This window comes from Lathyrus oleraceus, chromosome 4 (assembly GCF_024323335.1).
Source record: "Lathyrus oleraceus cultivar Zhongwan6 chromosome 4, CAAS_Psat_ZW6_1.0, whole genome shotgun sequence".
In the NCBI taxonomy this organism is placed as follows: Eukaryota; Viridiplantae; Streptophyta; class Magnoliopsida; order Fabales; family Fabaceae; genus Lathyrus; species Lathyrus oleraceus.
This window is the reverse complement of record NC_066582.1, coordinates 35,811,532-35,825,045: the sequence shown is the minus strand read 5'-3', so window position 1 is coordinate 35,825,045 and position 13,514 is coordinate 35,811,532. Positions and strand designations below refer to the sequence as shown.

Below are 13,514 nucleotides of genomic sequence, written 5' to 3'. Positions count from 1 at the left end.
AGCTTTCAACATACTCATGGGTAGTTAAGAGACTTCGGTTGAAAAATCTCCCAACTCCTCACCTGATCCATGAAATGAACCTTCTGGTGATTTCTTTATTGAATTAATCAAATAGTTGAAAACAAAAATCCTCGATATGGATCTCATTCAAACCATAGAAGACAATTATGCTGCTCTTTATGAGATTAATGGATTGCTAACATAACTGAACAAGTCAGAGGCACCTGACTCTATTGTCAGCTTTATTCTTGATTTCGAGCTATTTCTTGAGCAAACCGCTCAAAATGTCAGGCGTAAAATGGAATCTCCTAAAAGACTTGATCGACAAACTAATGTTATGTCTCATCAATGAGGCTTAGTAACTCAATCTCAAATTTGAATCAATGAATGAGAAACAAAGGTTAAAAAAGACAAGAATCGACTGGCCACTTGTGATGCAAGCATTCTGAGTTTGACGCAACAAATGGACGAGCTACAACAGAAAATTGAAGACAAAAAAAAAAGAGAAAGATGAGATTAAAGCTTCACAATTAGCTTCTATCAAAGAGAATCTAGTTAAGGAAGCTAAAGTTGGTATTTAGTATACTGAAACTACTTGTGATCTGGAGAAAGAAGTGACAAAGATGAGGATTGGGGATACCATGAATGACAAGAAGATTCGACTTGCTAAACAACGCTTTGATAATTTTCTAAGGATAATAATGTCAATTTTGAGTTTTATTCTAACAAATGTTTTGTTAAATCTTAGACATCTATTCTAGTGCTACTTGAAGGATTCCTTGATAAAAGTGGCTTGTACTGCTTTTTAAAATTTAACATAACTCATCCTTATAAAACCAACTTGTAAGATGAGGAGTGTCACTCTATATAAAATCTTTCAAGATTCTATCACTACGCCAAATAAGGGAAAAGAGGGCGCTTATTTTGGCCTATAACAACGCTTTTAAGCGCCCTCTAAAGTGGCGCTGGCATAGGTAAAGACAGCGCTTTGTTTTCCTGGAGAAAGCGCTGTCTAAAGTGGCCCTTTAAGGGCCACATTATAGTGCGCTTTCAGAAAAAAGCGCCCTCTGGAGTGGTCCATAAAGGGACACCTTAGAGGGCGCTTTCTGGAAAAAGCGCCCTCTAAAGTTGTCAATGTAAAGTGTTTAGAGGGCGCTTTCTGGAAAAAGCGCCCTCTAAAGTTGTCAATGTAAAGTGTTTAGAGGGCGCTTTCTGGACAAAGCGCCCTCTAAAGTTGTCAATGTGAAATGTTTAGAGGGCGCTTCCTACATAAAGCGCCCTCTAAAGTGTTAAGTGTAACACCCCGATAAAATATGATAATTATTTAATTTAAGTTTAATAGTATATTATGATGATAATATGAATGAGAGGGTATTATTTTTCAAAATAAAAGATAAACCATTCATATATATTATTATTAGTATATTTATTAATTTAATTAAATAATTGGAATATTATTGGATTATTATTATTGGAATAATAAAGTTGGAATTGGAACGATTTTTGGAATCAGTAAAGAGTCCCATTTGGTAAAAAGGTTGTTTACACGTGAAAATAGAGAACACGTAATAATTGGGAGAAAAGAGAAGAAACTGAGAAAGGGAGAAGAAGAGGCTAGGGCTCAAGAGGAGAATTCACGATTGTTGAAGGTCAAAGAATCAATTGTCGGATTAACTCAGGTAAGGGGAGTTTATCGTCGTTTAATGGGTATTATGGGTTAACATGTAATGGGTAGTAATAAACCATTGATTCGACTCTAATTAGGTTTTGATAAATACCCTGAATTGTGATGAATAAATTACGTTAAAACTGTGAATGAATCTATAATTGGATGAGTCGTAATTTCCTGGACGTGTAGCTTTTTACGGAATCGAAATCGGAGGTCCGGAAGTCCTCCAACGGCGAAAAATGCGGATAATTTTGCATTCTGTTCGTGTTAGCGCAGGAACAGCTTTCTGTCTTGCGTTAACCGGTTAACCCAGGGTGTTAACCGGTTAACACTGTTATGATAATTAAAATAATTAATTTCTGTCTTGCGTTAACCGGTTAACCCAGGGTGTTAACCGGTTAACACTGTTATAATTTGCCAAAAAAAACGTATTCTGTCTTGCGTTAACAGGTTAACCCATGGCGTTAACCGGTTAACACTGTTGAAAAACTGTTAGAATTGCATTTTGTCTTGCGTTAACAGGTTAACCCAGGGCGTTAACCGGTTAACACTGTTGAAAAACTGTAAAAATTGTATTCTGTCTTGCGTTAACGGGTTAACACTGTTGAAAAACTGTTAGAATTGCATTCTGTCTTGCTTTAACAGGTTAACCCAGGGCGTTAACCGGTTAACACTGTTGAAACACTGTTAGAATTGCATTTTGTCTTGCGTTAACAGGTTAACCCAGGGCGTTAACCGGTTAACACTGTTGAAAAACTGTAAAAATTGTATTCTGTCTTGCGTTAACGGGTTAACCAAATGCGTTAACAGGTTAACACTGTTTGGAAAGGAAAAAAATTGATATTTAAATATTGTGTACGTTTTGGAATGGAATTATGTGTACATATTTGATGATTGGCCTATATTGGTGAATGATATATTGCATGTATGATATAGTAGAGATCATTTCCCGTTGTTTTGAGCAGTATAGGTATTAGTAGAGTGTGCTAATACTGTGATTTATTATTTGGCATGACATGATATGATTCTGTGATAAATATGCTGACGATGTATGATGGTATGCATAATGCTGTGAATATATCTATTATGTATGCAATTGTGGATGGACTGTTTATGGCTTAGAGTGTGAGCATATGTCCATTGTGGATTGTTGTTGATGGTTGCATGCCAGGTGATTTAGCGTACATAGCATAGCCTTTATGGTGGTAGCTAATTCCCATGGTGAGGAATTAGTGAGTGAGTCACTAGGTCTCAAATGAGTGGGACTAGTGAGCTTGGTAGCCGTATCTGGGTTTGATCGGTGAGGTTGAACTATGTGTTCACGAATAGTCGGTACCGCATGCATGGAGTCTCATTTCATAATGTATGTATGGCGTATAATATGAATGGATGTATTCCAATATTATACGTGTGTTTTGTGTTTGTGTTGAGTATGATTATGAGTTGATGTTGCCGTTGCTGAATGTGTGATATGATTAGGGTGATGAAATGTGTTAATTTACTTAGCATTACATGATATTTTATAATGCTTATTATATCGATTGAGGAACTCACCCTTACAACTATGTTTTAGGTAACGAGCAGTGATTGAGTAGAAGCTAGTGCTTGGAGTCTAGTGTAGTTCCTTAGTGAGTCATGCTCTGGTATTTGTAACATCGGGACGGGATGTTTTACTTTGTTTTCATTGTTGGTTGTGAACAATTTTACATGTAATGTGTTACATGGTTTGCATGTTGTCAGATTTCTATCCGCTGCGAATTGTGCAATGTTTTATTTTGATTAATAAACGAGCATGACAAGTTATTTTGATGAATGGTGTGAAGTTTCAAGTGTGACACCCTGAAATTGCATATCTACTCTGATTCATATTTTGTTGTTTTAATTAATTATTGGGGTATTTTAGAAGGGTGTTACATTAGTGGTATCAGAGCATAGTCGGTCGAGTCGAGTCGTAATTATTCTGTTTCCCTGTATGTGATAGGTGTTGTGTAACCCTATCAGTACTTATTGTTTTAGCTTGTTGGGTTTTCAGAATAGAGATGGCTGGAAGAGGTAGAGACGATGCTGCGATTGCTGAGGCTCTGGGTATGCTAGCTGGAGTACTTGGAGGGAATCCGAATGTTGTGGGATTGGGAACTGCTCGTCAACTGAGTGAGCTCCAGAAGAACAATCCTCCAATGTTCAAGGGAGCATACGATCCAGATGGTGCTCAGAAGTGGTTGAAGGAGATCGAGAGGATCTTCCGAGTGACTGAGTGTGCCGATAACCAGAAGGTCAGGTTCGGTACGCATATGCTGTCAGAGGAAGCAGATGATTGGGGGGTTGCTGCCCGCACTGAGTTGGAAGCTGCTGGGAGTGCTGAGATCACTTGGGCGGTGTTCAGAGAGAGATTCCTGAGGAAGTACTTTCCAGAGGATGTCAGAGGAAAGAAAGAGATAGAGTTATTAGAATTGAAGCAGGGCAACCGGTCTGTTACTGAGTATGCTGCTAAGTTCACAGAGCTGTCGAAGTATTACACTCCCTATGATGAGGCTACTGGGGAATTTTCAAAATGTGTGAAGTTTGAGAACGGGTTACGTCCCGAGATCAAGCAGGCCATTGGGTATCAGCGGATTAGAGTGTTTTCCGACTTGGTTGACTGTTGCAGGATTTTTGAACAGGATACCAAGGCCAGAGCGGAGAGCTATCAGCAGAGGGTTGATAGGAAAGGCAAGAATCAGAATGATCGTGGGAAGCCGTATGCAGCTGGCAAAGGTTTCCAGAGACAGAGTGGGATGAAGAGACCTAGTGGGGGAGACTCCAGTGCCCCTGCTAAGTGTTCTAGATGTGGTCAGGCTGGACATCGTATCCATGAGTGTACCAGTACTGAGAAGAAGTGTTTCAAGTGTGGCAAAGGTGGTCACTTGGCTGCAGAGTGCCGGTTGAAGACTATGACTTGTTTCAACTATGGAGAGGTGGGTCATATTAGCCCACAGTGTCCTAAGCCGAAGAAAGAGAACCAGTCGGGAGGCAAGGTCTTTGCTTTATCGGGTTCTGAGACTTCTGCAGATGATCGTTTGATCCGAGGTACGTGTTATATTAATGGCTTTCCTCTTGTAGCTATTATTGACACAGGTGCGACTCATTCCTTTATATCTTTGGATTGTGCTGTGAAACTTAAATTAGAGATATCTGAGATGCATGGGAGTATGGTGATTGATACTCCTGCGAAGGGTTCAGTGACTACTACTTCAGTTTGTTTAAATTGCCCTTTGAGTATTTTTGGTAGAGACTTTGGGATGGACCTCGTGTGTCTTCCCCTAGTGCAGATTGATGTTATCCTGGGTATGAACTGGTTGGTGTTTAACCGAGTTTATATCAACTGTTTTGATAAGACTGTGATCTTTCCTGAGATTAAGGAAGGAAAGAGTTTGTTTCTATCAGCAAGGCAGGTGAATGAGGCGGTAGCAGATGGGGCAGAGTTGTTTATGCTGTTAGCGACTTTGGAGGCTAAAGATAAACTGGTGATTTGCGATCTAGCCGTGGTGTGTGATTATCCTGATGTGTTTCCTGAAGAAGTGCATGAATTACCGCCAGAGCGTGAAGTTGAGTTCTCGATTGATTTGGTACCTGGTACTAGGCCGATATCGATGGCTCCGTACCGTATGTCTGCTGTTGAGTTAACTGAATTGAAGAGTCAGCTGGAAGATCTGTTGGATAAGAAATTTATTCGTCCGAGTGTGTCACCGTGGGGCGCACCAGTGTTATTGGTTAAGAAGAAAGAAGGTACTATGAGGTTGTGTGTGGACTACAGGCAACTGAATAAAGTGACGATCAAGAATCGGTATCCTTTGCCGAGGTTTGATGATTTTATGGATCAGTTGGTTGGTGCGAGTGTGTTCAGCAAAATAGATTTGAGATCGGGGTATCATCAGATACGTGTGAAAACTGAGGATATTCAGAAGACTGCTTTCAGAACAAGGTATGGACATTTCGAGTATTCTGTAATGCCTTTTGGTGTGACTAATGCGCCTGGGGTATTTATGGAGTATATGAATAGGATTTTCCATCCGTACCTAGACAAGTTTGTTGTGGTGTTTATTGACGATATTTTGGTGTATTCGAAATCTGAAGAAGAGCATGCTGAACATTTGAGAGTGGTTTTAGGAGTCCTACGAGAAAAGAAGTTATTTGCTAAACTGTCCAAGTGTGAATTTTGGTTAGAAGAGGTTAGTTTTCTTGGTCATGTGGTTTCAAGAGGTGGTGTTGTTGTTGATCCTTCTAAGATAGAAGCGGTATCTAAGTGGGAAGCTCCGAAGTCAGTTTCTGAGATAAGGAGTTTTCTTGGACTTGCAGGTTATTATAGGAAATTCATTGAGGGATTTTCTAAGTTGGCGTTACCGTTGACGATGTTGACTAGAAAGGGGAAAGCGTTTGTTTGGGACTCAAAGTGTGAAGAAGGTTTCCAAGAGTTAAAGAGAAGGTTAACTACTGCTCCTATTCTGATATTACCAAGTCCGTCAGAACCATTTGAGGTTTACTGTGATGCTTCATTGTTGGGTTTGGGTGGTGTTTTGATGCAGAATAAGCAGGTTGTAGCTTATGCTTCGAGACAACTGAAGGTTCATGAGAGGAACTATCCGACACACGATTTAGAGTTGGCAGCTGTGGTATTTGTTCTGAAGTTATGGAGGCATTACTTGTACGGGTCAAGATTTGAGGTTTTCAGTGACCATAAAAGTTTAAAGTATTTGTTTGATCAGAAAGAGCTGAATATGAGACAGAGGAGATGGTTAGAGTTTCTGAAGGATTATGACTTTGGTTTGAATTACCATCCGGGTAAAGCAAACGTAGTGGCTGATGCATTGAGTCGGAAATCATTGCATATGTCTATGTTAATGGTTAAGGAATTGGATTTAATTGAGCAGTTTAGAGACTTGAGTTTGGTGTGTGAGAGTACTCACAATAGTGTTAAATTGGGAATGTTGAAGTTAACGAGTGGTATTCTGGATGAGATTAGAGAGGGTCAGAAATCCGATGTGCTTTTGGTTGATAAGTTGACTCTAGTGAATCAAGGTCAAGGTGGTGAATTCAGAGTTGATGAGAATGGTGTTTTGAAATTTGGTAATCGGGTGTGTATTCCGGATGTTACCGAACTTAAGAAGAGTATTCTTGAGGAAGGACATCGTAGTGGCCTGAGTATTCATCCTGGGGCTACGAAGATGTATCATGATTTGAAAAAGTTATTTTGGTGGCCGGGAATGAAAAGAGAAATTGCGAGTTTTGTTTATTCTTGTTTGACTTATCAGAAGTCAAAGATTGAGCATCAGAAGCCGTCTGGGCTAATGCAACCGTTGGCTATTCCAGAGTGGAAGTGGGATAGTATCAGTATGGATTTTGTTTCTGGTTTACCGAGGACAATTAAGAATTTTGAAGCTATTTGGGTGATTGTTGACAGATTGACAAAATCGGCTCATTTCATTCCGATCAGAATGGATTATCCGTTAGAGAGATTAGCTGAGTTGTATATTGAGAAAATTGTAAGTTTGCATGGTATTCCGTCGAGTATTGTTTCGGACAGAGATCCTAGATTTACATCGAAGTTCTGGGAAGGTTTGCAGAGGGCTTTGGGAACTAAGCTGAGATTGAGTTCTGCATATCATCCTCAGACTGATGGTCAGACTGAGAGGACGATTCAGTCACTGGAGGATCTTTTGAGGGCTTGTGTTTTGGAAAAGGGAGGTGCTTGGGATTGTTATTTACCTTTGATTGAGTTTACCTACAACAATAGTTTTCATTCGAGCATTGGTATGGCACCGTTTGAAGCTTTGTATGGTAGGAGATGTCGGACACCTTTATGTTGGTATGAGTCCGGTGAGAGTGTTGTGGTTGGACCGGAGATTGTTCAACAAACTACGGAAAAGATTAAGATGATTCAGGAGAAGATGAGGATTGCTCAGAGTCGTCAGAAGAGTTATCACGACAAGAGGAGGAAGTCACTTGAGTTTCAAGAGGGAGATCATGTGTTTCTTCGTGTTACTCCGATAACTGGGGTTGGTCGAGCTTTGAAGTCGAAGAAGTTGACACCTCGATTTATTGGTCCTTATCAGATTTTGGAGAGGATAGGGGAGGTAGCCTATCGTATCGCTTTACCGCCGTCACTTGCGAATTTGCATGAGGTTTTTCATGTGTCTCAGTTGAGGAGGTACATTCCTGATCCGTCGCATGTGGTCCAAGTAGATGATGTACAGGTGAGAGATAACCTGACTGTTGAAACATCACCTATGAGGATCGAGGATCGAGAGTTGAAGCAGTTGCGGGGTAAAGAGATTGCTTTGGTAAAGGTAGCTTGGGGAGGACCAGCAGGTGGCAATGTGACTTGGGAACTTGAGAGTCAGATGAAGGAGTCTTATCCAGAGTTATTCGCTTGAGGTATGTTTTCGAGGGCGAAAACTCTTTTAGTGGGGGAGAGTTGTAACACCCCGATAAAATATGATAATTATTTAATTTAAGTTTAATAGTATATTATGATGATAATATGAATGAGAGGGTATTATTTTTCAAAATAAAAGATAAACCATTCATATATATTATTATTAGTATATTTATTAATTTAATTAAATAATTGGAATATTATTGGATTATTATTATTGGAATAATAAAGTTGGAATTGGAACGATTTTTGGAATCAGTAAAGAGTCCCATTTGGTAAAAAGGTTGTTTACACGTGAAAACAGAGAACACGTAATAATTGGGAGAAAAGAGAAGAAACTGAGAAAGGGAGAAGAAGAGGCTAGGGCTCAAGAGGAGAATTCACGATTGTTGAAGGTCAAAGAATCAATTGCCGGATTAACTCAGGTAAGGGGGGTTTATCGTCGTTTAATGGGTATTATGGGTTAACATGTAATGGGTAGTAATAAGCCATTGAATCGACTCTAATTAGGTTTTGATAAATACCCTGAATTGTGATGAATAAATTACGTTAAAACTGTGAATGAATCTATAATTGGATGAGTCGTAATTTCCTGGACGTGTAGCTTTTTACGGAATCGAAATCGGAGGTCCGGAAGTCCTCCAACGGCGAAAAATGCGGGTAATTTTGCATTCTGTTCGTGTTAGCGCAGGAACAGCTTTCTGTCTTGCGTTAACCGGTTAACCCAGGGTGTTAACCGGTTAACACTGTTATGATAATTAAAATAATTAATTTCTGTCTTGCGTTAACCGGTTAACCCAGGGTGTTAACCGGTTAACACTGTTATAATTTGCCAAAAAAAACATATTCTGTCTTGCGTTAACAGGTTAACCCAGGGCGTTAACCGGTTAACACTATTGAAAAACTGTTAGAATTGCATTTTGTCTTGCGTTAACAGGTTAACCCAGGGCGTTAACCGGTTAACACTGTTGAAAAACTGTAAAAATTGTATTCTGTCTTGCGTTAACGGGTTAACACTGTTGAAAAACTGTTAGAATTGCATTATGTCTTGCGTTAACAGGTTAACCCAGAGCGTTAACCGGTTAACACTATTGAAAAACTGTTAGAATTGCATTTTGTCTTGCGTTAACAGGTTAACCCAGGGCGTTAACCGGTTAACACTGTTGAAAAACTGTAAAAATTGTATTCTGTCTTGCGTTAACGGGTTAACCAAATGCGTTAACAGGTTAACACTGTTTGGAAAGGAAAAAAATTGATATTTAAATATTGTGTACGTTTTGGAATGGGATTATGTGTACATATTTGATGATTGGCCTATATTGGTGAATGATATATTGCATGTATGATATAGTAGAGATCATTTCCCGTTGTTTTAAGCAGTATAGGTATTAGTAGAGTGTGCTAATACTGTGATTTATTATTTGGCATGACATGATATGATTCTGTGATAAATATGCTGACGATGTATGATGGTATGCATAATGCTGTGAATATATCTATTATGTATGCAATTGTGGATGGACTGTTTATGGCTTAGAGTGTGAGCATATGTCCATTGTGGATTGTTGTTGATGGTTGCATGCTAGGTGATTTAGCGTGCATAGCATAGCCTTTATGGTGGTAGCTAATTCCCATGGTGAGGAATTAGTGAGTGAGTCACTAGGTCTCAAATGAGTGGGACTAGTGAGCTTGGTAGCCGTATCTGGGTTTGATCGGTGAGGTTGAACTATGTGTTCACGAATAGTCGGTACCGCATGCATGGAGTCTCATTTCATAATGTATGTATGGCGTATAATATGAATGGATGTATTCCAATATTATACGTGTGTTTTGTGTTTGTGTTGAGTATGATTATGAGTTGATGTTTCCGTTGCTGAATGTGTGATATGATTAGGGTGATGAAATGTGTTAATTTACTTAGCATTACATGATATTTTATAATGCTTATTATATCGATTGAGGAACTCACCCTTACAACTATGTTTCAGGTAACGAGCAGTGATTGAGTAGAAGCTAGTGCTTGGAGTCTAGTGTAGTTCCTTAGTGAGTCATGCTCTGGTATTTGTAACATTGGGACGGGATGTTTTACTTTGTTTTCATTGTTGGTTGTGAACAATTTTACATGTAATGTGTTACATGGTTTGCATGTTGTCAGATTTCTATCCGCTGCGAATTGTGCAATGTTTTATTTTGATTAATAAACGAGCATGACAAGTTATTTTGATGAATGGTGTGAAGTTTCAAGTGTGACACCCTGAAATTGCATATCTACTCTGATTCATATTTTGTTGTTTTAATTAATTATTGGGGTATTTTAGAAGGGTGTTACATTAAGCGCCCTCTAAAGTTGTCAATGTAAAGTGTTTAGAGGGCACTTTCTGGATAAAGCGCCCTCTAAAGTTGTCAATGTAAAATGGTTAGAGGGCGCTTCCTACAGAAAGCGCCCTCTAAAGTGTTAGTTATTTTAAAAAAATTTGTTTGAAAAACAGTGGATATTTAATTGGTAACTTGTTCGCATGCTGCAAAAGTGTAAAATTCATATTGATTTCATCCTTTAATCCAATGTTATACACCATTAATCCATTGATATATACAACATGAATCCATTTATATACAACATTAATCCTCCATATATACAACATAATATATGATTCTTTGATCAACAATATACAACAACATATTCATGAGTTAGTAAAAGTACAACAACAATATACAACATATATACAACAACAACATACAACAACAACATTCCATACATATATGTACAACAATATACAACCTAGCTATATGATTCTTTGATCAACAATGAATTGACACAATTCATCCTTCATTTCATCCAAATGAGCTCTTGAGTAAGATTTGTATTCCTCAAAGTACTACAATTAAGAGAATAAAACATATTCATGATTTAGTAACAAATTAGATGAAATATCCGATAATATTAAAATAAACCCTAAGTTATTATTCCATACCATTTTTGGGATGTCTATACGATTCAACGCAATGATATCTCTCATAAATCTCAATACAAAAAATCCGCAATCGACCGAATTATTTTGCTGAGGACACTACACAGAAAAACAAACAATATATATATAGTTAATTTCTTACAAACACTATTATAAGCAAAAAAACAAACACTATTATAAGCAAAAATAAGATACTTAATATATACCTGAACTCTGATCCAGGTAATGTCCTTCCTATTGCGATAATTCTTTTTCGATCTAAATTTTATTATTGCCCTAACAAAATAAAAACGTATATTGAGATCAATCTGACAGACATAATTAAATATACAAATACACACGAATATTTAGGGGAATTTCACTTACGCGTCAATCGTCTTCTTCATACTCGGATATTTACTCCAATCACCCGATAACGAATCGAGATAATACACTATTAGTCTCGAAAGATCCATAGCAACCAACACCCAGTGACCACTGTAAAATAAAACAAAAATTTAGATGAATGAAAATTTTCTACGTAAAAGATATACATAGATTAGAATGAAATTATTAGAAAGAAAATCTAACCCGTTGCCAGAATTAAACGGTAAAAAATACAAACTGGGTGTAGTCTTATCGCCGGCCGCCATGAATCTATCGACTAGATCATTCTTTACGGATGTTGGATTTTTCGTTATTAACGTTGCGTTGATACGGGAAGCAGCAATAAAATTGAAACGGTTACACAATTCAGTTCCCCGCAGCAATGTTACATACATATACCTTAAATAGAAACATAATAAACATTAGACTACTCATTGAAATGTGTAAATAAATTGTTCAACTAAGTAAATTATAGATTGATCGGAGTACCATATGTATGTATGAATGACAGCGATGCCCAATTCGTCGTGTTCAAAAAGTTGTTGCATGTCCTCCTTTGCAATTATTTCGAAATGAGCAGCTCCGAAAACACCTTCATCAAAATCTATAGTACGAATGGCCCCGTGCATAATATCGGACTCATTCACCATTTTCTCAAGACGCATCATAATTTGAGATTTTGTCCCGGACGTCGTTGGAGGAATATCGTTACCAGCTTTTTTCAACTTTCGACCGGGAACCTAAAAATTCATATAAATTAAATCATGACTTTTTGTGATGCAACAGAATCGTTGCGTATATAATTCAATAGGTATATATATTTGTACCTCTTTTAGAGATGCAACCGACTCGATGCGTCTTGAAATCCCTTTACCAGCTTTATGCGTGGGTCTTGTAGGAGTCTAACATTACCATGTAATAAGGATTGATTAAATATCATAATTGTAGCTGAATTGAAATGTGAATACTAAAGATTCATAATCATTTAGAACATATATACCTCGGCATCTGGGAAAATTAGATCTGACGGCCATCCAACAAAGGATCCGACTGCTTCTCGCATCAACGTTGTCTCTGAAACAACGTCAGGTAATGGTAGAAGCGCGTCGGTATCTAATACAAGGTCAACCGAAACTTTCATATATCCCACCGGGAGGGGATTATGGTGAAGTAATTCACCCGAAGTGTTGTGCACTTTTCCCTTGCCAACCATGCGATAAGTTGGTGACGATAGATACAGCTGACAAGGTGAAATGCCCTAAACCAATAATAAATGTTATTGTTAACGTGTATATGTGTCAAGTAAAAAAGTGCTATTTTAATTTCATAATAACATATATAATTACCTCGGGAAATTTCGGTTGACAATTGATACTAGCTCGGTCACTAGTATCTTTTGCCTCGAAGGCGCACCTTTCCTCTCTATACCTTGCATTCTCGTTTTGCAGTTGGAGTACTTGTGCCCTTAACTCCGCCAAGGTCTCCATCACCTCTTTGTTGGTAGGATTTTTTGTTTTTGGTTTTTTATAAAATGACGACGGAGTCACACCAAAACCCTTACCCCTCACACGACCGGAATACTCAGGAACATTTAGTACTCGACTAAGTACGCTCCTGCAATCCTGGACCTCGGTTGAAGGTACGGTTTGGGATAAAGTCTTCTGAAATATTATTAGAGGAGATTAAAAATGAATTATATGTCTAACAAAATTTTTGATATAATTAAAGAAATAATGTTACATATACTTACACATTCGTCATAAACAGTTTGGACCGCTTCAACGACAGCCCCATCCTTCCCAACCCGAGCAGCCTTCCATAATACGTGCTCCGGAAGAGATGTTGCGTCACTTTTCTCCTCGGCTAGCTACACATTGAATTAGATTATAAGATCATCAATTATAACATATTGTGACAATGTATAAGCTCATAGCATTTGAATATACTCACAATTCTTTGTTGTAACCGTGCATATCCCGTACGCCCTTTTTTGTACGGATACGCGGGTTTTGATGCCCTTTTCCGATTTATGTCGCTTACTTCCTGGATAAAAAAGTTTAAGGCATATTAGAACCAAGTAACTTAACAATTGTATAAT

The 13,514-nt window shown here is 38.1% G+C and overlaps 1 protein-coding gene across 1 annotated transcript; it reads right to left on the bottom strand.

The window, feature by feature from the left end:
- Positions 1-401: 401 nt before the first annotated feature.
- On the bottom strand, positions 402-12,117 carry LOC127135870 (uncharacterized). The gene is made up of 3 exons (XM_051062499.1): positions 11,906-12,117; positions 11,628-11,815; positions 402-472 (listed from the first exon to the last, which is right to left on the bottom strand). The coding sequence occupies exons 1-3, from the start codon at positions 12,082-12,084 to the stop codon at positions 402-404; spliced, it is 438 nt and encodes a 145-aa protein (XP_050918456.1). The 5' UTR covers positions 12,085-12,117.
- Positions 12,118-13,514: the final 1,397 nt, after the last annotated feature.

What these genes read in the sequence shown, in the direction of transcription:
- LOC127135870 (XM_051062499.1), bottom strand. Translation starts at nt 12,084, where the DNA reads ATGATGCGTCTTGAGAAAATGGTGAATGAGTCCGATATTATGCACGGG. An exon ending in GTCATTCATACATACATATG is followed by an intron (nt 11,816 to 11,905) that starts GTACTCCGATCA and finishes TTTCTATTTAAG; the next exon opens with GTATATGTATGTAACATTGC. An exon ending in TTTTTTACCGTTTAATTCTG is followed by an intron (nt 473 to 11,627) that starts GCAACGGGTTAG and finishes TTTCTGTTGTAG; the next exon opens with CTCGTCCATTTGTTGCGTCA.